General features: G+C 45.5%; 1 protein-coding gene across 12 annotated transcripts in view; it reads right to left on the bottom strand.

Annotated features, from left to right (window-relative positions):
* ncor1 (nuclear receptor corepressor 1) overlaps positions 1–26,837 on the bottom strand; it is a 372,353-nt gene that overhangs the window by 48,085 nt on the left and 297,431 nt on the right. For 11 of the 12 annotated variants that reach the window (XM_085964552.1, XM_085964550.1, XM_085964555.1 and 8 more), the window contains 8 exons: positions 24,951–25,126; positions 23,041–23,079; positions 22,073–22,193; positions 13,671–13,775; positions 9,996–10,096; positions 7,643–7,814; positions 1,030–1,173; positions 352–432 (listed from right to left, as the gene is read on the bottom strand). In XM_085964552.1, the coding sequence (XP_085820678.1) occupies positions 352–432; positions 1,030–1,173; positions 7,643–7,814; positions 9,996–10,096; positions 13,671–13,775; positions 22,073–22,193; positions 23,041–23,079; positions 24,951–25,126 (939 nt within the window). The remainder of the gene's footprint in view (positions 1–351; positions 433–1,029; positions 1,174–7,642; positions 7,815–9,995; positions 10,097–13,670; positions 13,776–22,072; positions 22,194–23,040; positions 23,080–24,950; positions 25,127–26,837) is intronic. The other variant, XM_085964554.1, reaches the window with a different exon arrangement.

Here is a 26,837-nt window from a genome sequence, read left to right as displayed (position 1 = left end):
CAGTTTTAATGCTCTGGGAGGTCAGTATTTTAAACCATGGTAAGGAACACGTTGGAGGCTAGGAAAACAAATGTCAGATATGGCATTTAGTGTATAAAGGGATTTCCTGCTTTATACTCACAGCCACTGTCTGATAACATTAGCAAATAGAGGAAAATATCCCCCAATAATTGGCTATATATGAAAGAAGTATTCAAAATGGGATCCTGCTACCTCTAGTTTGTGTTGCTGGTCTAGTTTCAGAAAGTACGGTGCAGTCCAGCTCCTAAACCCAAACCAGATATCCCAAGGTGCTCTGATCTGGTTGAAATCAATGGGCCCGGCAGGAACTGAGGAGAAAATTGGTCTTACCTTGCATTATTGACCCCGATGGAACCGTCCTATCTTTTGATTCCGATAAATGTGGGCTCTCCCTCGCACGACTGATGAGACCTGATAAGAGTTTATTTTCAAAGTCTTAGCATATAGCATTTTCTACTATTAAATTATTACTGGCACTTCAGGCAATGAGTCAATTTCTCAATGGTTACAGTTCAGAACATAGAATAAATCATTAATAAAAGATAAGGAGAGCTACAGGCCAATCGTACTGAAAGTTGTGCCATTACATGTGTACGGTTGACCTGCAAAGCCTTGGAGTTCGCCTCTGTTCAGCCAAATAGTCGGAATACCTCACCTCTCCCCATGGGTAGAAGTTGATATGACTGACTGAACAGAACAGATTTCGAAGCATTCTTTTTCAGAAGGATCAGGCCTCCGATTGCAAGATTAAAACCTCGTGCACATGATTGTAAGATACAATCTCTGCTAGGAGCCTGAGAAAATGCCCAAACATTAGCACATCAAGGTGGCTCTTTGTGCTGGAGCACACTGTATTATTTCTCCTCAACCCTTTGACACTAGTTCCTGGAGACTGACACTGTAGCGCCAACTTCAAGATCCCTGATGTAGTTCTGCGAATTAACAGAAAGGAAACTGCAGCTGAAACATGCTACCCGTCAGTGGTAATAGACTCCCGCACAATCGTACCTTCATATGGTGCAGACACCGGGGACTCGCGTACTGGGAGTCCTCGACTTAACCCACTTTCCATGAGGTCATAGGTCCGCTTGACCCCGTGGAGCTCATGGACTGTTCTGGGACTCCTGGTGCCCTCTCGTACATTCTTTACAGCTGGTGGAATGAAGAACAAGGAGAGGCGAAAGGAAGATAGAGACTCGCAGGTCAGCGCCTTATCACATCTCAGAAACGGCTCCACACCGAATAAATTACCTGATGTACCATGGCTTATGTATGCAAACGTCAGCCATTTCGTACACAGTAAGATCCCACTGACAGCAAAGAAATGAATTAATCAGTTTTATGTGGTATTGGTTAAGAGGAATAACCACCTGAATCAGTGGAATAGACAGATAGGACCTCGATTTAATGCCTGGAGTAAGTGAGTACCCAATGGGCATGGAGCGTCAGTCTAGAGTGAGTATCCAATGGGCATGGAGCGTCAGTCTAGAGCGAGTACCCAATGGGCACGGAGCGTCAGTCTAGAGCGAGTACCCAATGGGCACGGAGCGTCAGTCTAGAGCGAGTACCCAATGGGCACGGAGCGTCAGTCTAGAGTGAGTACCCAATGGGCATGGAGCGTCAGTCTAGAGCGAGTACCCAATGGGCATGGAGCGTCAGTCTAGAGCGAGTACCCAATGGGCATGGAGCGTCAGTCTAGAGCGAGTACCCAATGGGCATGGAGCGTCAGTCTAGAGCGAGTACCCAATGGGCATGGAGCGTCAGTCTAGAGCGAGTACCCAATGGGCATGGAGCGTCAGTCTAGAGCGAGTACCCAATGGGCATGGAGCGTCAGTCTAGAGCGAGTACCCAATGGGCATGGAGCGTCAGTCTAGAGCGAGTACCCAATGGGCATGGAGCGTCAGTCTAGAGCGAGTACCCAATGGGCATGGAGCATCAGTCTAGAGCGAGTACTCAATGGGCACGGAGCGTCAGTCTAGAGCGAGTACCCAATGGGCATGGAGCGTCAGTCTAGAGCGAGTACCCAATGGGCATGGAGCGTCAGTCTAGAGTGACTACCCAATGGGCATGGAGCATCAAGAACAGGTCTCTGATGTAAATAGTCATGTAACAAAGTTGGTGGATAAACACAAAACTCCTTCAAGGGTTAAGGTTAGGTTTAAGAATGGTGAGAAGGGGAAACCAGGAAACTACAGACCAGTTAGCCTAACATCTGTTGTCGGGAAATTACTAGTGTCTATAATTAAGGATAGGGTGAATGAATACCTTGAAAATTTTCAGCTGATCAGAGACAGCCAGCATGGATTTGTAAAAGGTAGATCATGCCTGACGAACCTGACTGAATTTTTTGAAGAGGTGACTAAAGTAGTGCACAGGATGTCTAAGGATGTTATTTATATGCACTTCCAGAAGGCATGTGATAAAGTCCCTTAACTAAGGTTGAAGCCCATGGAATTGAAGGCAAATTATTGGTTAGGAAATTGGCTGAGTGGCAGGAGACAGAGAGTGAGGATAATGGGCAGGGATCTGTGTTGGGGTTTCAACTAGTCACTGTACTTATTAACGACTTAGATGATGGGATAGAAAGCTACATATCCAACTTTGCCAATGACACAAAGATAGGCGGCATTGTAGGTACTGTAAATGAAAGCATAAAATTACAAAGAGATATTAATAGATTAAGAGAATGGGCAAAACTGTGGTAAATGGATTTCAATGTAGGCAAATGTGAGGTCACCCACTTTGGACCTAAAAAGGATAGAACAGGGTACTTTCTAAATGATGAAAAGCTAAAAACAGTAGAGGTTCAAAGAGACTTGGGGATCCAGGTACATAATCATTAAAATGTCATGAACAAGTACAGAATATAATCAAAAAGGCTAATGGAATGCTGGCCTTTATATCTACATGACTAGAATACAAGGGGGTAGGAAGTTATGTTGCAGCTATACAAAACCCTGGTTAGACCACACCTGGAGTACTGTGAGCAGTTCTGGGCACCACACCTTAGGAAGTATACACTGGCCTTGGAGGGAGTGCAGCGTAGGTTTACCAGAATGATACCTGGACTCCAGGGGTTAAATTAGGAGAGATTACACAAACTCGGGTTGTGTTCCCTGGAATTTAGAAGGTTAAGGGGGTGATTTGATCAAAGTTTTCAAGATATTAATGGGAACGGATAGGGTAGAGAAACTATTTTCTCTGGTTGGGGAGTCTCAGACTAAGGGGCATAGTCTAAAAATTAGAGCCAGACCTTTCAGGAGTGAAATTGGGAAACACTTCTACACACACAGGGTGGTAGAAGATTGGAACTCTCTTGTGCAAACGGCAATTGATACTAGATCAATTGTTAATTTTAAATCTGAGATTGATAGATTTTTGTTAATCAAAGGTATTAAAGGGTATGGGGCAAAGGCAGGTATATGGAGTTAGGTCGCACATCAGCCATGATCTCATTGAATGGCGGAACAGATTCGAGGGGCTGAACGGCCTCCTCCTGTTCCACGTTCCTAGGCTTGTGGGCATCACTGTATATAAATAATAAATAGTTACTAAAGTGAAACAAAACGGTCCAAATCATAGCGTATTACACAAGAAATATTAGATTAGTCCCACATAATGTGATGGAAATTTTATGGAATGCATTCTTATGTTGGTGCCTGTTTTAATACTGAAGCAGATAAAATGGTGACGAGTCACTGATGTGGGAAAGCATTGACATCACTTTGATAGTGACGAAGTCAAACGGATGAGTGAGCAGCAAAAACCCGCAAGTGTCTGGCAAAGTATCGTCTTTCATCTATGTCCTGCGACTCCTCTTGTTATCGACAGCGGGCCTCATGTCTCAAACTCTGAGCCCTTGCTCATTCTCTTCTACTTTCTACACACCTGACCTGTACCACAACACACAACTGTAAGATTGATTTCAAAACCCTCAACTAGATCTGCACTGTCAAAGCTGCACACACACACACAGACACACACACACTAGATCTTCAATATTTTAAACTAAATTCCTGTTAGGCATTTCAGTTCCCTTTTTAAAAAATTGTTCCCAACTTATTCCTTACCTTTCAAGGAGGTAACTCCTATTGGGCTTCCGGTACCCTGCCTATTAGTCCATTCTTCACCAGTTAGTCTGGACAATGAACGTTGGAAGACTATTCAACTGTGGGTGCATGACAGCCAAGCCCAATCCTATCCCTGCGCACACTCACTTTCCAGCAGGGTCACTGGGCAATGATCAGGAGCAGGAACCATGGCTGATTTTCTCCTCCCTAATCCAGGGGAATTGAAACAGTGTAGCATCCCTACTGCTGTCCCAGATAAGATCAGCTAATAGCACACTCCAGGGATGGGGCTAGCTCATGTCTTTACTCACTGAGCTATCAAGGAGATCTCCAATTCCTCCTCCGAGCTCTCCTTCACTGCACGACAGATATCACATATTAAAGAATGCTACCTTCCATAGTCCACTAAAGGGAGCTTCATAGCTGTTGCCACCTCGCTCCAGCACCTCGCAGTAATCTAGAAACAGGAGACGCTGCATCCCTCTCATCTCATTCCCTTTCATGTGTGCAGAGAAATGTGACTTCATGCATACATAGGATTACATAGGATATACGGCACATGAACAGGCCATTCGGCTCAACCAGCCCATGCCGGTGTTTATGCTCCACTCGAGCCTCCTCCCTTCTTTCCTCATCTAACTCTATCAGCATAACTCTCTATTCCCTTCTCCCGCATGTGCGTATCTAGACTTCCCTTAATGTATCCATACTATTCGCTTCAACCACTCCCTGCGGTAGCGAGTTCCACATTCTCACCACTCTCTGGGTAAAGAAGTTTCTTCTGAATTCCCTATTGGATTTCTTGGTGACTATCTTATATTGATGGCCTCTAGTTTTGCTCTTCCCCACAAGTGGAATCATTCTCTCTGTATCCACTCTATCAAAACCTTTCATAATTTTAAAGGCCTTATTAGGTCACCCCTCAGCCTTCTTTTTTCAAGAGAAAAGAGACCCAGCCTGTTCATCCGTTCCCGATAGGTATACCCTCGCATTTCTGGTACCATCCTTGAAAATCTTCTCTGCACCCTCGCCAGTGCCTCTATATACTTTTTATAATCTGCCGACCAGAACTGTGCCCAGTACTCCCAAGTATGCTCTAACCAAGGTTCGGATACAAGTTTAGCATAACTTCTCTACTTTTCAATTTTATCCCTCCAGAAATAAACCCTAGTGCTTGGTTTGCTTTTTTTATGGCCTCATTAGCCTGTGTTACTACTTTTAGTACAAAAGCAAAATACTGCAGATGCTGGAAATCTGAAATAAAAACAGAAAATGCTGGAAATACTCAGGTCAGGCAGCATCTGTAGAGCGAGAAACAGAGTTAACGTTTCAGGTCGATGACCCTTCGTCAGAACTGGAAAAAGAGATGGAACAGGTTTTTAAGCAAGTGTAGGGGCAGGGAAAAGGGGGAGGGGAGGAAAGAACAAAAGGAAAGTCTGTTTGGGATGGAAGGCAGGAGAGATTAAGAGACAAAAGCGATGATGGTGCAAGGCAAAAGGAGATGGTAATGGGACAAGTTAAGAAACAAAAGATGACTAGATGAAGTGTAAATGGCAATGGCATAATGATCGACAGCTGCCATGTGAGAGAGAGAGGAAAAGAGAGAGAGATAGGGGCAGAGGTTATGGTCTAAAATTGTTGAACTCGATGTTGAGTCCAGAAGGCTGTAAAGTGCCTAATCGAAAGATGAGGTGCTGTTCCTCGAGCTTACGTTGAGCTTCATTGGAACAGTGTAAGAGGCCGAGGACAGAGTGGGAGCAGAGCGGAGAATAAAAGTGACAGGCGATCGGGAGCTCGGGGTCACCCTTACAGACTGAACGGAGGTGTTCCGCAAAGTGGTCACCCAATCTGCGTTTGGTCTCCCCAATGTAGAGGAGACCGCATCGTGAGCAGCGAATACAGTATATTAAAATGCAAGAAGTACAAGTAAATCGCTGTTTCACCTGGAAGGAGTGTTTGGGGCCCTGGACAGTGGGAAGGGAGGAAGTAAAAGGGTATGTGTTGCGTCTCCTGCGCTTGCACGGGAAGGTGCCGGGCGAAGGGGGTGTTAGAGGAGTGGACCAGGGTGTCGCAGAGGGAGCGGTCCTTTCGGAATGCTGAAAGGGGAGGTGAGGGGAAGATGTGTTTGATGGTGGGATCATGCTGGAAGTGGCGGAAATGGCGGAGGATGATCCGTTGAATGTGGAGGCTGGTGGGGTGAAAGGTGAGGACAAGGAGAACCCTATTGTGTTCCGGGAGGGAGGGGAAGGAGTGAGAGCAGAAGTGCGGGAAATAAAATGGACATGGTCAAGGGCCATGTCAACCACAGTAGCGGATAATCCTCGGTTGAGGAAAAAGGAAGACATGTCGGAAGCACCAGTATGGAAGGTGGCATCGTCAGTGCAGATGCGGTGGAGATGGAGAAACTGGGAGAATGGAATAGAGTCCTTACAGGAAGCGGGGTGGGATAAAGTGTAATCCAGATAGCTGTGGGAGTCAGTGGGCTTATAGTGAATGTTTGTCAATAGCCTATCCCCAGAGATGTCGAGGAAGGGAAGGGGAGAGTCGGCGATGGACCATGTGAAGGTGAGGGAAGGGTGGAAATTGGAAGCAAAGTGAATGAAATTTTCTAGTTCAGGGCGAGAGCAGGAAATGGCACTGATACAGTCATCAAGGTACTGGAAAAAGAGGTGAGGGAGGGGACCTGAGTAGGACTGGAACAAAGAATGTTCCACATATCCCACGAAAAGGTAGGCATAGCTAGGACCCATGTGTGTTCCCATAGCAACACCTTTAATTTGGAAGAAGTGAGTGGAGTCAAAGGAGAAGTTGTTCAATGTGAGAACAAGTTCAGCCAGGCGAAGGAGGGTGGTGGTGGAAGGGGACTGGTTGGGCCTCTGTTCAAGGAAGAAGCGGAGCGCCTTCAGGCCACCCTGGTGGGGGATGGAGGTGTAGAGGGATTGTACGTCCATGGTAAAAAGGAAAAGGTTGGGCCAGGAAACTGTTAAAGTGGCAGAGGGTGTCGGAAGAGTCGCGGATGCAGGTGAGAAGAGACTGGACAAGGGGAGAAAAAATAGAGTTGAGATAGGAAGAGATAAGTTCTGTGGGGCAAGAACAGGCTGAAATGATGGGTCTACCAGGGCAGTCCTGTTTGTGGATCTTGGGAAGGAGGTAGAAGTGAGCTGTGCAGGGTTGGGGAACTAAGAGGTTGGAGGGAAGATCTCCAGAGGAGATGAGGTCAGTGACAGTCTTGGAAACGGTGGCTTGATGTTCGGTAGTGGGGTTGGTCCAAGGGGAGGTAGGAGGTGGTGTCGGAGAGTTGGCGTTCAGCCTCTGCTACTTTTAGTGATTTGCATATTTGTACTCAGAGATCCCTTTACTCTTCTACCCCATTTAGATTCTTACTTTCCAAATAATGTGATCTCCTTATTTTTCTTACCAAAATGTAGTGACTTCAATCTAAAGGAGCTGAGAGTGGGGGGGGGGGGGGGGGGGGGTTTGGAGGCTGTCACGATACAGTTTAGAAACTTTTGCCTTAAGTACCATGAAGAATTGAGAAGCTGTGAACTTACTATCATATGACAGTATGTGGCCACTCTTACTTTCGTAGATGACATGGCCTTTTGACATTGCGTCCTCCCGGGACTGCTCAGGGCTCCCCGATTCCTCGGTGGCCAGTTTGCTGATTGCTCCTTTCAATAGCGTATCTGCAGCAATGCCCTGTTGTGACAGGCCTGGAGTGCCCTGCAAACAAAACACACTCCCATTTTATTCCCACTTGACTTTCTTCCTTCTGAATTCCAATCGTCAGCTCCTTTCAACGTTCCAGGATTTGAGCTGAAGTTTGAGGCTGGGCTTCCGCAGACTGTGCTGATCTCTAGCGAGCAGAGCCTGCTTCCAAATCATTATCATAGAATGGTTACAGCACGGAAAAAGGCCATTCGGCCCGTCGAGTCTTTGCCGGCTCTCTGCAAGAGCACTTCAGCTCGTCCCCCGCCCTTTCCCCGTAGCCCTGCAAATTTCTTTCCTTCAGATACTTATCCAACTCCCTTTTGAAAGCCGTGATTAAATCTGCCTCCACCACCCTTTCAAGCAGTGCATTCCAGATCTTAACCACTTGCTGCGTAAAAAAGTTTTTCCTTACGTCGCCTTTGGTTCTTTTGCCAATCACCTTAAATCTGTGTCCTCTGGTTCTCGACCCTTCTGCCAATGGGAACAGTTTCCCTCCATCTACTCTGTCCAGACCCCTCATGATTCTGAGCACCTCTATCAAATCTCCTCTCAATCTTCTCTGCTCCAAGGAGAACAACCCCAGCTTCTCCAGTCTATCAATGTAACTGAAGTTCCTCATTCCTGGAATCATTCTCGTAAATCTTTTCTGCACCATCTCCAAGGCCTTCACATCTTCCCTAAAGCGTGGTGCCCAGAATTGGACACAGTATTCCGGTTGGGGCCAAACCAGTGTTTTATACAGGTTCATCATAATTTCCACACTTTTGAATTCTATGCCTCTATTTGTGAAGCCCAGGATCCCATAAGCCTTTTTAACTGCTTTCTCAACCTGCCCTGTCACCTTCCACTGTCCGTGCAACCCCTTTAGGATTGTACCATTTAGTTTATATGTCCTCTCCTCATTCTTTCTACCAAAATGTATCACTTCACACTTTTCTACGTTAAATTTCATCTGCCACGTGTCCGCCCATTCCACTAGCCTGTCTATGTCTCCCTGAAGTCTATCACTGTTCACTAAACTTCCAAGTTTTGTGTCATCTGCAAATTTTGATGCGACCACTGTCAGGTAGACAGAAAAATCCAGGACATGCACTTCCCATCCCCATAAGGAATGCATCGGGAGCAGCACAGGATTCGCACTCCCTGCAATCCTGACACTCCGTGTACCACTCCAGCCAAGAGTGAGCAAAGCTTCTCCACTGATAGAAACCTAAAGTATGGATGTCAGCAGAGACTGGATTTGGACAGAGGCTATGCCTCCACCGCTCCAGTCTGGCACTGCCACCTGGGCACAGATAACCAGCATTTCTTTTTCTGCCCACAAATTACCAGACTATTGAATTCAATTTCACAATTTACCGTGGAACAATTGAACTCATGATCTCTGGGTTGCTAGTCCGGCTTCTCTGGTTTATGAGGAGACCCCAAGAGCTCGTGAGATCACCAGATTTCTGTGGTTAGACCACAAGCATAGGATCAAGAATTTTGCATTGTCTGTGTTGACCTACAAGTACTGTATTTTGGTTTTTGTATATAAAAAAATACCAGCCTCTGGGTAGCTAACAATGGGTCCCCGGTCGATACAAGTGTCGATACTCGCAGAGGGTCCCTGAGAGAGTGTCGATACTCGCAGTGTCTCCTGGGGAGAGTGTCGATACTCGCAGTGTCTCCTGGGAGAGTGTCGATACTCGCAGAGGGTCCCCGGGAGAATGTCGATACTCGCAGAGGGTCCCTGAGAGAGTGTCGATACTCGCAGAGGGTCCCTGAGAGTGTGTCGATACTCGCAAGGGGTCCCTGAGAGAGTGTGTCGATACTCGCAGAGGGTCCCTGAGAGAGTGTCGATACTCGCAGAGGGTCCCTGAGAGACTGTCGATACTCGCAGAGGGTCCCTGAGAGACTGTCGATACTTGCAAGGGGTCCCTGAGAGAGTGTGTCGATACTCGAGAGGGTCCCTGAGAGAGTGTCGATATTCACAGAGGGTCCCTGGGAGAGTGTCAATACTCGCTGAAGGTCCCCGGGAGTGTCGATACTTGCAGAGGGTCACTGGGTTAGTAACATGCACAAGAGTAAGCTCAGACCTCAGTGCCCCAACCTCATGCAAAGGCATTGCTACACGTAGCTTTCAGCCAGTCTGTATGGGCCACTTTTAAGTAGAAGCTTTAAATAGCGAATAGTGAGGAGACAAAGGTATACCTGAGTGATGGAACCTCGATAGGAAGGTGGTTCTGCAGAAACCTTGCCCGCTGGGCTGCCTCGTGTTAGACCTGCCTCCTGGATAGTTGCCATTTGACCACCTGTAGGAAGAAAAGGATCAAAATCAGCCTCTCCTCACCGGTTACTGGGTAATTTTAGTCAAACTACGAGGCAGAGTGCTTTGCAGCACAGAGTAAAGCTGTTAAACGTGTTCATGAAATGCTTCATTAAGCACCTAAAGGGAACGCGATATCATTAAAAGAGTAACATCTATAGTTAGTCACAGGCTCCACTGCCGGTCTCTCTAAGCTGGTGAGTAGACACATTTACTTAATATTACCACAGGGAGGCAAAGCACGTAACTAACTGCCAACGTCACAGTTGCTAGTCGGACCCATCATGCAATGCACTTAATTTGAAGCACGTCTTCCGGGTAATGATCCCAAAAGCAACCCAGCATGAAGCTTACAGGGGGCCTAAAGGAGGCAGTGTGCCTCACGGGGAGTTTGAGAACTCTGGGAGGTTACAAACGACGAATCTCGGAAGCACAGTTACACAAGGCTCCCAGCACTAGGACGAGAGGACACGAGTATTGATCATCATCGTTATACAGAATATCCCTTTAAATATTGACATTCTGGGCCGAGAGAATTCAAAAACAAGTTTAAGCTCTGGCGCCCTCTCCTGGTATTGCAGCACCTGTTCTCTCGCACTAACACGTCCCTAATCCCAACTGCTGTCTGATTCACAGCATCACCACTGGGAATCTCATGGCAGCACTGCAACTTCAAACAGAAGACTTTAAAGCAAGCAAAAATATTTCAGTTACGGTGTCACACACAGGGACGTCCCAGTTACGGTGTCACACACAGGGACGTCCCAGTTACGGTGTCACACACAGGGACGTCCCAGTTACGGTGTCACACACAGGGACGTCCCAGTTACGGTGTCACACACAGGGACGTCCCAGTTACGGTGTCACACACAGGGACGTCCCAGTTACGGTGTCACACACAGGGACGTCCCAGTTACGGTGTCACACACAGGGACGTCCCAGTTACGGTGTCACACACAGGGACGTCCCAGTTACGGTGTCACACACAGGGACGTCCCAGTTACGGTGTCACACACAGGGACGTCCCAGTTACGGTGTCACACACAGGGACGTCCCAGTTACGGTGTCACACACAGGGACGTCCCAGTTACGGTGTCACACACAGGGACGTCCCAGTTACGGTGTCACACACAGGGACGTCCCAGTTACGGTGTCACACACAGGGACGTCCCAGTTACGGTGTCACACACAGGGACGTCCCAGTTATGGTGTCACACACAGTTACTGTGTCACACAAAAAAAAATGTTTTATTCGTTTATGGGATCTGCGCATCGCTGGCAAGGTTAGCATTTACTGCGCATCCCAAGTTGCCCTTGAGAAGGTGCTGGTGAGCTGCCTTCTTGAACCGCTGCAGTCCTTATGGTGATGGTACTCCCAGAGTGCTGTTAGGGAGGGAGTTCCTGATACCTGGGATGGCAGGAATGATGTACGAGGAGAGATTGGGTCGATTGGGCTTATACTTGCTGGAGTTTAGAAGAATGAGAGGGGATCTCATTGAAACTTATAAAATTCTGACAGGACTGGACAGACTAGATGCAGGAAGGATGATCCCGATGGTCGGGGAGTCCAGAACCAGGGGTCACAGTCTAAGGATAAGGGGTAAGCCATTTAGGACAGAAATGAGGAGGAATTTCTTCACCCAGAGAGTGGTGAACCTGTGGAATTCTCTACCACAGAAGGCAGTTGAGGCCAATTCATTAAATATATTCAAGAAGGAGTTAGATATATTTCTTAAGGCTAAAAGGATCAAGGGATATGGGGAGAAAGCAGGGACAGGGTACTGAATTTGGATGATCAGCCATGATCGCATTGAATGGCGGAGCAGGCTCGAGGGGCTGAATGGACTACTCCTGCTCCTATCTTCTATGTTCCAGGATTTTGATTCAGTGACAATGAAGGATCGGCGATATACTTCTAAGTCAGGATGGTGTGTGACTTGGAGGGGAACTTGGAGGTGGTGGTGTTCCCAGGCGCCTGCTGCCCTTGTCCTTCTAGGTGGAAGAGGTCGTGGGTTTGGGAGGTGCTGCCGAAGAAGCCATGGCGAGTTGCTGCAGTGCATCTTGTAGATGGTACACACTGCAGCTATGGTACGCCAGTGGTGGAGGGAGTGAATGTTTAAGATGGTGGATGGGGTGCCAATCAAGCAGGTTGCTTTGTCCTGGATGGTGTCGAGCTTCTTGAGTGTTGTTGGAGCTGCACTCATCCAGGCAAGTGGAGAGTATTCCATCACACACCTTACTTGTGCCTTGTAGATGGTGGAAAGGCTTTGGGGAGTCAGGAGGTGAGAGACTCGTCGCCTCTGACCTGCTCTTGTTACCACAGTATTTATGTGGCTGGTCCAATTAAGTTTCTGGTTAATGGTGACCCCCAGGATGTTGATGCTGGGGGATTCGGCGATGGTAATTCAATTGAATGTCATGGGGAGGTGGTTGGACGCTCGCTTGTTGGAGATAGTCATTGCCTGGCACTTCTGTGGCGCAAATGTTACCTTCCACTTATCAGCCCAAGCCTGAACGTCGTCCAGGTCTTGTTGCATGCAGGCATGGACTGCTTCATTATCTGAGGAGTTGTGAATGGCATTGAACTCTGTGCAGTCATCAGCGAACATTCCCATTTCTGACCTTATGTTGGAAGAAAGGTCATTGATGAAGCAGCTGAAGATGGTTGGGCCTAGGACACTGCCCTGAGGAACTCCTGCTGCGATGTCCCGGGGCTGTGATGATTGACCGTCAACCACCACAACCATCTTCCTTTGTGCTAGTTATGACTCCACCCATTGACTTCAGTTTTATTAGGGCTCCTTGATGCCACACTCGGTCAAATGCTGCCTTGATGTCAAGGGCAGTCACTCTCACCTCACCTCTGGAATTCAGCTCCTTTGTCCATGTTAGGACCAAGGCTGTAATGAGGTCAGGAGCCAAGCGGTCTTGGCGGAACCCAAACTGGGCATCAGTGAGTAGGTTATTGGTGAGTAAGTGCCACTTGATAGCACTGTCGATGACACCTTCCAACACTTTGGAATGATTGAGAGTAGACTGATGGGGCAGTAATTGGCCGGGTTGGATTTGTCCTGCTTTTTGTGGACAGGACATACCTGGGCAGTTTTCCACATTGTCGGATAGATGCCAGTGTTGTAGCTGTACTGGAACAGCTTGGCTAGAGGTGCCTCTGGATTACTAGCCCAGTGACATTACCACTACGTTACCGTTCCCTTCAAATGAACCCTGTTTTCTCTTGAATATCAGGTTTCAAATTTGTACTCATAATCAACGCAAGGTGAAGATCAACTCAGACCAGGCTCTTTGACTCTACCACAAGCTGCTGATACAGGCCGGGTCTGAGCCATCAGGCAGCGCTTTCTATCTCGATAGAGGCTATAGAAATGGTGACTACTAAACCACTGATACAAATACAGCTGGAGTAGTTTCCAGTCAGTGCCAGTCCCTCCACACAGCTGCTCTGCTGATCTGCTCCCGGCGTCGTGTTGCCATTGCGACCGTTAGGAGGTCGCTGTGTTCTCAGAAACTGGGACCCGCAGATCTCTTTATTGTCCTCTTACCTCTGACCACGTTTGTCTCATAGGCAGCTCTGGACAGCAGGCCCTCTGGCAGGGGGTTGTGGCCTCTGGGAGATAGCTCCTCTTGTTTAATAAACTGCAATGGGCCTGGAACATCAAAAACAAATCTTATTTTAAATTCATTACTTTTACATGTTCCTTTTACACATCCTTGCATTCCTGCTTGGATTCGCCTCCTCCTGTTAGTGTCACCCAATCACCAGCCTTCCTCTTCAAAACGTCAGAGTGATCCCCTGGGCTTCCTATGTGAAAGGAAACTAGCTCGAAAAGCTGGGGTGTGAAAAGTGAGATTAACAGGGCAATGACAATCTCAATTTCCACAGACCCCGCATTCAAGAATCAAGAGACTAAAATATACAATAAACCAGCATCACCTCAGGAAACTTCAAACTAAACAAGTCTTCTGAGAGGTAACTTATCAAAAAGACCATAGGATTACAGAGGATATACGGCACAAGAACAGGCCATTCGGCACAACCAGTCCATGCTCCACATGAGTTTTCATCCTTTCCTGATATGTAGACCCTCGTATTTCTGGTATCATCCTTGTAAATCTTCTCTGCACCATCTCCAGTGCCTCTATATCCTTTTTATGATACGGTGACCAGAACTGTACACAGTACTCCAAGTGTGGTCTAACCAAGGTTCGATACAGGTTTAGCATAATAACTTCCCTAATTTTCAGTTCTATCCCTTTAGAAATAAACCCTAGTGCTTGGTTTGCTCTTTTTTTTTTTATGGCCTTGCTAACCTGTGTTGCAACTTTTAGTAATTTGTGTAGTTGTACAGCAAAGGGTGGAAAACATTGGTGGGAGTTGTGTATAGACCACCAAACAGTAGTGGTAATGTAGGGCACAGTATCAATCAAGATATTAGAAGTGCATGTGATAAGGGCAATACGGTAATCATGGGGGACTTTAATCTACATATTGACTGGGCAAATCAAATTACCACTAATGGTATGGAGGACGAATTCTTGGAATGCATGAGAGATGGTTTCCTGGATCAGTATGTGGAGGAACCAAGCAGGGAACAGGCTATTCTGGATCTGGTACTGTGTAATGAGAAAGGGCTAATCAATAATCTCGTGGTAAAGGGGCCTTTAGAGACAAGTCACCATAATATGATTGACTTTTACATTAAGTTTGAGAGTGATGTAGTCCAATCTGAAACTGTCTTCAATCTAAACAGAGGAAACTACAAGGGTATGAGGGACAAGTTGGCCATGGTAGATTGGGAGACTACACTAAAAGGTATGAAGGTGGACATACAATGTCTAACATTCAAGGAAATAATGCATAATTTGCAACAAACATATATTCCTATAGGGCATAGAAACCCAAAAGGAAAAGTGATCCAACCATGGCTAACAAAAGAAATTAAAGCTAGTATTAAGTCAAAGGAGGAAGCTTATAAAGTTGCCAGAAAAAGCAGTCAGCCTGAGGATTGGGATCTTTTTAGAAATCAGCAAAGGAGGACCAAGAAATTGATAAAGGGAAAATGGAATATGAGCAAAAACTAGCGAAAAATATAAAAACGGATTGTAAAAGCTTCTATAGGTATGTGAAAAGGAAAAGACTGGCGAAGGTAAATGTAGGTCCTTTACAGCCAGAGATGGGAGAATTTATAATGGGGAATGGGAAATGGCAGAGAAATTAAATAAATACCTTGTTTCTGTCTTCACAGAGGAAGACACAAAAAACTTCCCAGAAATACGAGAAAACCAAGGGTGTGGCGAGAATGAGGAACTTAAAGAAATGATTATTAGTAAAAAAACAGTACTAGCAAAATTAATGGGACTAAAAGTCAATAAATCCCAAGGACTGGATGACTTACATCCTAGGGTTTTGAAAGAGGTGGCCATTGGGATAGTAAACGCATTGGTTGTCATCTTCCAAAATTCTATAGATTCTGGAACGGTTCCTGTAGATCGGAGGACAGCAAATGTAACCCCGCTATTTGAGAAAGGAGGGAGAGAGAAAACGGGGACCTGTTAGCCTCACATCAGTAGTTGGGAAAATGCTGGAATCTATTATAAAGGATGCAATAAGTGGGTACTTAGAAACTAATAGCAAGATTGGGCAGAGTCAACATGGATTTATGAAAGGGAAATCCTGTTTAACAAACCTATTGGAGTTCTTTGAGGATGTAACTAGTGGAGTAGACAAAGGGGAACCAGTAGATGTGGTGTATTTGGATTTTCAGAAGGCCTTCGATAAGGTCCCACACAAGAGGTCGGTGAACAAAATTAGGGCACATGCAATTGGGGGTAATATACTAGCATGGATTGAGAATTGGTTAACAGACAGAAAACAAAGAGTAGGGATAAACGGGTCTTTCTCAGGATGGGAGGCTGTGACTAGTGGGGTACTGCAAGGATTGGTACTTGGGCCCCAGCTATTCACAATCTATATCAATGATTTGGATGAGGGGACTAAATGTAACAGTTCCAAATTTGCTGATGATACAAAGCTAGGTGGCAGTGTCAGTTGTGAAGAGGATGTGAAGAAGCTTCAAGGGGATCTTGACAGGCTCAGTGAGTGGGCGAGAACATGGCAGGTGGAATATAATGTGGATAAATGTGAAGTTATCCACTTTGGTAGAAAAAACAGAAAGGCAGAGTATTTCCTAAATGGTGAAAGATTGGGGAATGCAGATGCTCAAAGGGACCTGGGTGTCCTTGTACATGAGTCACTGAAAGTGAATGTGCAAGTGCAGCAAGTCATTAGGAAGGCAAATGGTATGCTGGCCTTCACTACAAGAAGATTTGAGTACAGGAGTAAAGAAGTCTTACTCCAATTATATAGGGCCTTGCTGAGACCACACCTGGAGTACTGTGTACAATTTTGGTCTCCTTACCTAAGGAAGGATATACTTGCCATAGAGGGAGTGCAACGAAGGTTCACGAGATTGATTCCTGGGATGGCGGGACCGTCGTATGAGAAGAGATTGAGTAAACTGGGCCTGTATTCTCTTGAATTCAGAAGAACGAGAGGGGATCTCATTGAAGCATACAAAATTATTACAGGGCTTGATAGGGTGGATGCTGGGAGAATGTTTCCCTTGGCTGGGGAGTCTAGAACCAGGGGCCACAGCCTCAGGATAAAGGGTAGGCCATTCAGGACTGAGATGAGAAGAAATTCCTTCACACAGAGGGTGGTGAATCTTTGGAATTCTCTACCCCAGAGGGCTGTGGAGGCTCAGTCATTGGGTATATTCAAAACAGAAGTCGATAGATTTCTGACTAGTAAGGGAATCAAGGGATATGGTGATAGGGCCGGTGAATGGAGTTGAGGCAGAAGATCAGCCATGATCTCATTGAATGGCGGAGCAGGCTCGAAGGGCCGAATGGCCTACTCCTGCTCCTATTTCTTATTTTTTTATGTTCTTATCTGCTCTGAGATCACTTTGTTCCTCTACCCCACCTAGACTCGCATCCTCCAAGTAATGTGTGACCTCCTTATTCTTCCTACCAAAATGTAATACCTCACATTTATCTGTGTTGAACTTCATTTGCCAATTATATGCCCATTCTGCAATTTTCTCCTGTAATTTTTTGCAGTCCTTCTCAGTACTGATTATCCCCCCCAATTTGGGGTCATCTGCAAATTTAGAAATTGTGCTTTTGATTCCAAAGTCTAAATCGTTAATGTAAATTGTGAACAGCAGTGATCCCAGCACTGATCCTTGTGGAACACCACTCCCCAACTTCTGTCACTGTGAATAGCTACCCTTTACCTCTACTCTCTGCTTTCTGTCCTGAAGCCAGCCAGCTATCCATTCTGCTACTTGTCCCCTGACACCACATTCTCTGACCTTATTCATTAGTCTATTATGGGGTACCTTATCGAAGGCCTTTTGAAAATCCAGATAAATTACATCCACTGCATTACCATTGTCTACTCTCTCTGTTACCTCTTTAAAAAATTCAATAAGGTTGGTCAAGCAAGACTTTCCCTTTTGAAGTCCATGTTGACTATCCATTATTATAATTTTGGTTTATGGATGTTCTTCTATTTTCTCCTTTAGTAGGGATTCCATTATTTTTCCTACCACCAATGTTAAGTTGACTGGTCTATAATTCCCTGGACAAGTTCTATCCTCCTTCTTAAATATCGGTATTACGTCAGCTATCCGCCAGACCTCTGGCACTGTTCCCTTTTCTAACGAATTATTAAATATGTGTAGTAATGCCTCTGCTATCTCTTCCCTAGATTATTTGAAAATGCATGGATGCAATCCATTCAGACCAGTGGTTTTATCCTCTTTGAGTTGATTAGTTTATTTAATATATCCCCTTTTAAATTTTTTTTTAATGCATTTATCTCATTACTAATCTCATCATCCAATGTCATGTCCACCTGTTCTATCTCCCTGGTAAATACTGAAGCAAAATAATTATTAAATATTTCTGCTATCTCTCTATCGTTGCCTGTGGTATTATCCTGTCTATCCCTTAATGGCCCTATTCCCATCCCAACCTTCCTTTTTTTATTGATGTGCCTATGAAATATTTTACTATTTTGTTTTATGTTCCTTGATAATTTAACTTCACAGTTCCTTTTTGCCTCCCTAATTGTTTTTTTTTAATTTGTCTCCTAATCTTTTTGTATTCTCTCTTATCATGCACTCCCCTGCTGGCTATGTACTTAATGTATGCCTCTTTCCTTACCCTCAATTGTTCCCTTATGGCTTTATTCATCCATGGAGTCTCATTATTGTTTAGTTTGTTGTTTCCTTTTAGCGGAATATATTTTTCCTGCACTCAGGCGAGACAGAGGGGGAGGGATAAGAGGAGGGGGTGTCGCAATATTAATTAAGGAATCAATTACTGCCATAAGGAGGGATGATATATTAGCAGGTTCCTCTAATGAGGCCATATGGGTGGAGCTTAAAAACAAAAAGGGGGCAAGCACTTTGCTGGGAGTGTACTATAGGCCCCCAAACAGTCAGGGGGAGATAGAGGAACAGATATGTAGGCAAATCTCAGAGAAATGTGCAAATAATAGGGTAATAATAATGGGGGATTTCAACTTCCCCAACATTAACTGGGATAGTCAGAGTGTGAAAGGCTCAGAGGGTGTAGAATTCTTAAAGTGCATCCAGGAGAGCTTTTTGAGCCAGCATGTAGAAAGTCCTACAAGAGAGGGGGCGGTACTGGACCTAATTCTAGGGAATGTGGCCGGCCAAGTGGAAGAAGTGCTAGTAGGTGAGCACTTTGGTGACAGTGACCATAATATGGTGAGATTTAAGGTGGTCATGGAAAAGGACAGGGATGGGCCGGAAATAAAGGTTCTAAATTGGGGGAAGGCCGATTTTAATAGGATAAGGCAGGATCTGGCCAAAATGGACTGGGATCAGCTACTTGTAGGAAAATCCGCATCGGAGCAATGGGAGGCTTTCAGAAGGGAGATTGAGATCATACAATGGCAACATGTTCCCGTAAAGGTCAAGGGTGGTTCCAAAAACCACAGGGAACCTTGGATGTCAGGGGATATACGAGAATGGATTAGGAAAAAAAGGAGGGTTTTTGGCAGATACAAAAGGCTAAAGACGGAGGAAGCCCTAGAGGAGTACAAAAAGTGCAGGGGGATACTTAAAAAAGAAATTAGGAGATCAAGGAGGGGCCATGAAATAACACTGGCGAGCAAAATAAAGGAAAACCCTAAGATGTTTTATAAGTATATTAAGGGTAAGAGGATAACTAGGGAAAAAATAGGGCCCATTAGGGACAAAAGTGGCAATGTGTGTGTGGAGCCGGAAGATGTAGGAGGGGTTCTAAATGAATTTTTTGCATCTGTTTTCACTATGGAGAAGGACGATGTAGACATAGAAATAGGGCGGGGGGACTGTGATATGCTCGAACATATTAACATCGAGAGGGAGGAGGTATTGGCGGTTTTAGCAGGCCTAAAAATGGATAAATCCCCAGGCCCGGACGAAATGTATCCCAGGCTGCTGTGTGAGGCAAAGGAAGAGATTGCGGGGGCTCTAACACATATATTCAGAACCTCTCTGGCCACAGGGGATGTGCCAGAGGACTGGAGAACCGCTAATGTAGTACCATTATTCAAGAAGGGGAGTAGGGAAAAACCGGGGAACTACAGGCCAGTGAGCCTAACAGCAGTGGTAGGAAAATTATTGGAAAAAATTCTGAGGGACAAAATTAGTCTCCACTTGGAGAGGCAAGGATTAATCAGGGATAGTCAACATGGCTTTGTCAAGGGAAGATCATGTCTGACTAATTTGATTGAATTTTTTGAGGGGGTGACTAGGTGTGTGGATGAGGGTAACGCAGTGGATGTGGTATACATGGATTTCAGTAAGGCCTTCGATAAAGTCCCACACAGGAGACTGGTCAAGAAGGTAAGAGCCCATGGAATCCAGGGTGCCTTGGCACATTGGATACAAAACTGGCTTAGTGGCAGAAGGTGATGGTCGAAGGTTGTTTCTGTGACTGGAAGCCTGTGGCCAGTGGGGTACCACAGGGATCGGTGCTGGGTCCCTTGCTGTTTGTGGTCTACATTAATGACTTGGATATGAATGTAAAAGGTATGATCAGTAAGTTCGCGGATGATACAAAAATTGGTAGGGTGGTAAATAGCGAGGAGGGTAGTCTCAGTCTGCAGGACGATATAGATGGGTTGGTCAGATGGGCGGAACAGTGGCAAATGGAATTTAACCTGGAAAAGTGCGAGGTGATGCACTTTGGGGGGACTAACAAGGCAAGGGAATACACAATGAATGGTAAGACCCTAGGCAAGACGGATGGTCAGAGGGATCTGGGTGTGCAAGTACACAGATCCCTGAAGGCGGCGGAACAGGTGGATAAGGTGGTAAAAAAGGCATATGGGATACTTGCCTTCATTAGCCGAGGCATAGAATATAAGAGCAAGGAGGTTATGATGGAGCTGTATAAAACACTGGTTAGGCCACAGCTGGAATACTGTGTGCAGTTCTGGTCGCCACACTACAGGAAGGATGTGATCGCTTTGGAGAGGGTGCAGAGGAGATTCACCAGGATGTTACCAGGGCTGGAGCGCTTCAGCTATGAAGAGAGACTGGGCAGATTGGGTTTGTTTTCCTTGGAGCAGAGGAGGCTGAGGGGGGACATGATTGAGGTGTACAAAATTATGAGGGGCACAAAATTATGAGGGGCATAGATAGGATGGATACTAAGGAGCTTTTTCCCTTAGTAGAAGGGTCAATAACTAGGGGGCATAGATTCAAAGTAAAGGGCGGGAGGTTTAGAGGGGATTTGAGAAAGAACTTTTTCACCCAGAGGGTGGTTGGAGTCTGGAACTCACTGCCTGAAAGGGTTGTGGAGGCAGGAACCCTCACATTTAAGAAGCATTTGGATGAACACTTGAAATGCCATAACATACAAGGCTACGGACCAAATGCTGGAATATGGGATTAGATTAGACAGGGCTTGATGGCCGGCGCGGACACGATGGGCCGAAAGGCCTCTATCCGTGCTGTATAACTCTATGACCGTTTTAAATGTTTCCCATTGCTGTCCTATATCGTTGTTTGCCAATATTGTTGCCCATTTTTGTTTCCCAAGTTCTATTCTCAGCCCCATAAAACCAGCTTTTCTCCAATCTATTAACCTGGTTTTCGTCATACTTATGTCCTTCTCAATTATCATCTTAAAGTGTATTACATTATGGTCACCATTGCCTATATGTTCCCCTACTTTTACTTCTCTTATCTGCTCTGGTTCATTCCCCATTACCAAATCCAATAGCGAATCCTCCCTTGTTGGGCTTTTTACATACTGAACCATCAATCAGTGCAGTGAGTACAGATTAGTTAGAACAGACTGACACCCAATGCAATGAGCGGGACTGGGTTTGTATAGGTCATCCAGCACAGCGAGTGAGCACTGAGCCTGTCACCCAGCAGTGAATGGATACTGGGTTGGCATAGACTGATAACCAGTGCAGTGACGGGGGATTGGGTTGGAATAAGATAAGCTAGTTGAAACAAATTATGGATTTACATCACATAGAATTTATGCACAGAAACAGGTCGTGCCGGTGTTTATGTTCCACACAAGCCTCCTCCCACTATACTTCATCTCACCCTATCAACATATCCTTCTATTCCTTTCTCCCCCATGTGGTTATCTAGCTTCCCCTTAAATGTATCTATGCTCTTCGTCTCAACCACTCCACATGGTAGCGAGTTCCACATTCTAGTTACCCTCTGGGTAAAGAAGATTTAATAAGTAGAGTTCTGAAAGGGTTACTATCTGACACGGAAGCAGATTGTGTCAGTGAGAGAGTCAATCCAATGCATCCTTGACACCTAACTAGTCTCCTCTGATCTTTGGGACACTGCCAGTAACATTGCCTGAAATAAACAGGCAAAGAACTCACCAGGTTTCCCAGGTTCCTGTTGCCGTGGCAGCCCGAGGGAGATGGAACCCACTGTGTTTTTCACAGCTTCTTGGCTGTAAGTTACTTGGCTGTGAGCGGGTAGGTACGTGGCAGGAGTTACCTGAAAAGCAGAAGGGAAAATTATTCTGTTCAAACATCCATATTTGCCTCATCTCTCAGATCTGTGGTAAATTTGGAGTAAACTTAATTACAATAAGCGTTCAATTTTACTGTCAAACTTAAGTTGCCCCATCAGCTTTACTGAACTGTTCCAGCGATGACACAAGTTTATCGTTATATTCTTCACAATTACCCACTCAATGTCGGACAGTGTTCAGTTAAAGGTCATAGAAGAGGAGGAAAGGCAGCATCATTTGCTGTAGATTTCAGAGTCTGAACATTGGGCATTGTGCCAGTGCTGGTGTTCATCAGGGTTTCAAACAATGTCTTTAGCTGAGGGACAGCTCAGGTCTGTGACAGCCTACAAAGTTCAATGCACTGATTCAGTGTTGGTGCTATCGTCCCTGTGCTGACCGAGCTGCCAGTACACCATTGCAAAAGGGCAACAGTGCCATCCATGCACTCGTCTCTTGCTGCTCATCTCTGCACACCACAAATTAATGACTTTGGGTTTGGTTTCATCCTTGGTAAAGAGAACTTCCTGACCAGATTTGGGCTGGTACACACCCAATAGTGGCACAAGTTATGTACCTAGTGAATCACCTTCAACAAGTAGCACCACGCTGGGATTGATGAGTCTTCCTGTGGACATATCATTTAATCTTCAAAGTAAATGTAAGTCTTTCTTTCAAAAGCTCACCACATGGTGACCTCACGAAAATCCATAGTTGTTGCTTCTTTAGTGGGTGGCTTGCCAGTACTTACCTGCCTCACTGTGATACGCAAAACACAAACAAGAACACAAACACATTTACAGAAATCAAAGTAAGTAACTGGAGGATCCATACCTGTAGCCGACTCTGGCAGATTGCTGCTCCCATGTACTGCTGTAACGAATGTAAAGACATTCACACGCGGCTGCAGCCTGCCACTCATTAACCCATTTATTGTTGCAATTTCATTATAATATTTTCTTTAAAACACTAAATCCCCAGCAGCTAAATACATCAACAGTTGAGTTACTTGAAAGTTACTACGATACACCATAATTCAACAGGCTCAGCACAAAGAGTGGGATCAGGGCACGCATCCTCCCAGCAACTCATGCCATTCGCTCAGCGACATTAGGAAGCTGATTCATGCATTCAGTTCCAGGGATCAACAGCAACATTTAACCTCTTCAGATACTGCAACTCAAAGCACATAAGCTACAACATTCTACTCAGGTTCAGCCAATGCTCCAGATCTTGGAGCAGGCGTTCCAAGTGGCCCACACGTGTAGTGGTGAAACCCATGGCAGCTTTCACGTACAAGTGGACAGTATTGACCCTTGCATAATCTCTCCCACATCAGGAGACTGGCTCAAGGTCTCACTGCTGCGCTAACCTGCAGAATAACAGACAGCTAAACTCAGCCTCAAACCATTAGCCTGATCCTGCTCTAACAACTAATTATTCTTTTTGTGAAAATGATGGTACTGCAATGAATCTTGTGCTGATAGAATAAGATGGCACTTATGGAAGCTAAAACTCCACTGAGGCAGTCATGAAGTGGCTGAATGCACCACAATGCCTGACAGCACATTCATCACAACTATGGGTAGAGTGCAGTGTGCTGCACTCTGCACTGCCTCATACAGAGCAGCTCTCTCCTACTCCACCCTGTTACAATCTATGCTGGAAACAAACAGAATCCACTCCAACTTTACCCTGCTGGCTTAGCAGCCCAGACACTTGGTTCAGAAACCCTGTGGTGACTCAGACTCCTGGAGCAGCTCGATGCTTTAACCCGCCAGCCACAATTACAATGAGTCATCAGTTTCTGGCGGCCTCACAAAAGCACAGAGAGAATAGGGAAATTTATCTCACGATTCAGCCAAACATGCAAGGCAGAAAGTCAAAGTCGTGCAGATGTCTGAGTCTAGCTCACACCCGTAGGAGGTTGAAGCTGCAGGAGGACGAAGCTGCAGGAGGACAAAGGCCTTCAGGAAACACAGGGGAACCCACATGCCCTTAATGAAATACACAGCCACTTGTAATCCCGTGAAGCAGTGCACAGTTTTTAACTAAAGAGGAACACAACTGTTTATGTTACAGAAGTAATTCGACAAACAAATAACTTCACTTTGAAACATGTAACAGATTTATTAAAGATGAATAACATTTCAAAAACTAGTAAACGGGGAGCTGTTTCCCTCCCACAGGAGGATGTATAGCCGTGGCAATCTCCTCAGTATGGACTGTTGGGGTATGTGCCCAATGTAGATAAACTCATGCCACATACGCACACCTCCAAGCACCGAGGAAGGCCACAGACAGAGGTCTGGCAAGAGAACGGCTTTGTGTGCAAAGAGAGGTCAACTGGGGTTACCGCACAGGGCACTCTGGGAATTGGAAGTCACTCAGTATTTGCACTTTGGGTGGAATGATCTCAGGCACTATGGGATTAGGTGATCTATAACAGTCCAGAGACTGGGACAATGCCAATTCAGTGGAATGATCAGACCATACCAGGGAGCAGATGCCACAGTTCCCAGAATTTACACTCATCATGCTTGTCCCACACAATCCGGACCAACTCCCCTATTCAGCAATGGCCAGGCCTCAGAATGCAGTTGGCTGTTATAACCTGCTAGGTACAGTGCAAGAACACACTACAGAAATTACTGCCTTGATTATTTTAGATATATACCCTACTGAGGGTGTCTGAACTGGGTCTATCCAGAAGTGAAGTTGTGCTGCATGGGATTCCTCCTTACCTGCGAGATGGAGCCTCCCATGATGAATGATGGCTTCTCAGTGGGCAATGGTGGTTTTGTTGAAGGGATGAGCGGTGGAGGGGAGGGAATGTTGGATGGTCTAGTTGGTCTTGTAATCACCAACTTTCCTGCCTCAGTTGCGGCTTGCATCACTTGATGCGGAGCAGGCTGAAGAACTGCAAGGTAAGACAACAAAGATAGTCAGTCAAATAATATTTGTAACTATGTATGGACAACCACCATTTCCATAAATTAAAAGTGATGTCCTTGTAACTTTGGAGATTCAAAATATAAACATGCATTGGCTTGTTCAGCTGTCTTCACTTCCTTCTCCTTTTCTGACTCTCTCTTCCTACTTCTTTCATCCTGTTTCTGCTTGCTGTCTGAACTCTGATACCAAATTGACTTTGGCTTTATGACACATGTAAAGACAGAACTTGCATTTATATGGCGCCATTCACGACTTCAGCTCGATCCTAAGCACTTAGCAGCCACTGCAGTACATTTGAAGTGCGCTTTTGTTATGTGGGAAACATGGCAGCAATTTATGCACAGCAAGATTCCGCAAACAGCAATGTGAAAATGACCAGATAATCTGTTTCTTTAGTGATGTTGGTTGAAGTATAAATAATGGCCAGGGCACTGGGGAGAACTTCCCTACTCTTCTTCAAATAGTGCCATGGGATCTTTTACATCCACCTGAGGGGAAGACGTGACCTCAGTTTAACATCGCATCTGAAAGACGGCACCTCTGACAGTGCAGCACTCCCTCAGTACGGCACAGGGTATGTCAGCCTAGATTATGTGCTCAAGTCTCTGGAGTGGGATTTGAAGCAAAGACCTCTGACTCAGGGACCACTGAGCCATGGCGAACATTGTAGAGAGCATCTGCACGTGAAAGTTGAGAAAGCTGGTAACATTATTTAACAGACCACCAGTACCAGCTCGAAAATTAAAGGGATGAGTCATGAAGCAGATGTGAATTTTGCAAATATATACACAAAGACAACATATCCCAGAAACTACTCTCCCACTAACTGTGATGTTTTGTATTTCTACTGTCATTTCCTAGCACCTCACTGCCTATGCAGTCTGCACACTAAAGAAATTCTCCCTTTGAATAGGAACGTTTCATCCTTAATTCAACAGGGTGGCCAGGAGATTCTCAGCCATATATCATCAGCTGCAAGACAGACACCCCAACTCTCAGATAAGTTGCAAAGCAAGTCTTTGGGATTATTCCTTAAAGGGCACAGGGATCTCAGAATGGATGATCTGTGAAGGAGCCGAATGAACAGGGGCTGAACAAACACACATAACCAAAGTCATCGAAAGCATCATGCAACGGAGTCAACGACGATATTCACCAATACCAACTCGGTGCTCACTCACCACATCAAGAGAAATCAGCCCAAATTTACCCCAATATATCAACACCATTTTAACACCAAAAATATTCCACACCCAGAGAACAAAATCAATATGATAGAAAAACACTATAGGATTTGTGCATCTGAGTGTGCATACGTCTGCATAAACACACACACGTATACATATATAGAGTCATAGTGTCAAAATGACACAGAAGGAGGCCATTCGGCCCATTGAGTCCCTGTCGGCTCTCTGTAGAGCAATCCAGTCAGTCCCATTTCCCCGCTCTATCTCCATAGCCCTGCAAGTTTATTTCCCCTAAGTGTCTATCCAATCTCCCCGTGAAAATGTTGAGTGCCTCCGCTTCCATCGGCAGCGAATTCCAGGTCATCACCACTCGCTGCATAAAAAATGTTTTCCTCACATCCTCCCTGTATCTCTTGCCCAAAACCTTAAATATGTGTCCCCTAGTCCTTGTACCATCAACGTGATTGCAATGTGACCAAGGCTGGGAAC

The sequence above is a fragment of the Somniosus microcephalus genome, chromosome 22 (assembly GCF_052327205.1).
Source record: "Somniosus microcephalus isolate GS21.2 chromosome 22, FLI_Smic_1.0, whole genome shotgun sequence".
Taxonomy (NCBI): Eukaryota; Metazoa; Chordata; class Chondrichthyes; order Squaliformes; family Somniosidae; genus Somniosus; species Somniosus microcephalus.
Note: the sequence above shows the minus strand (reverse complement) of the source record. Positions and strands in the feature narration are given on the sequence as shown.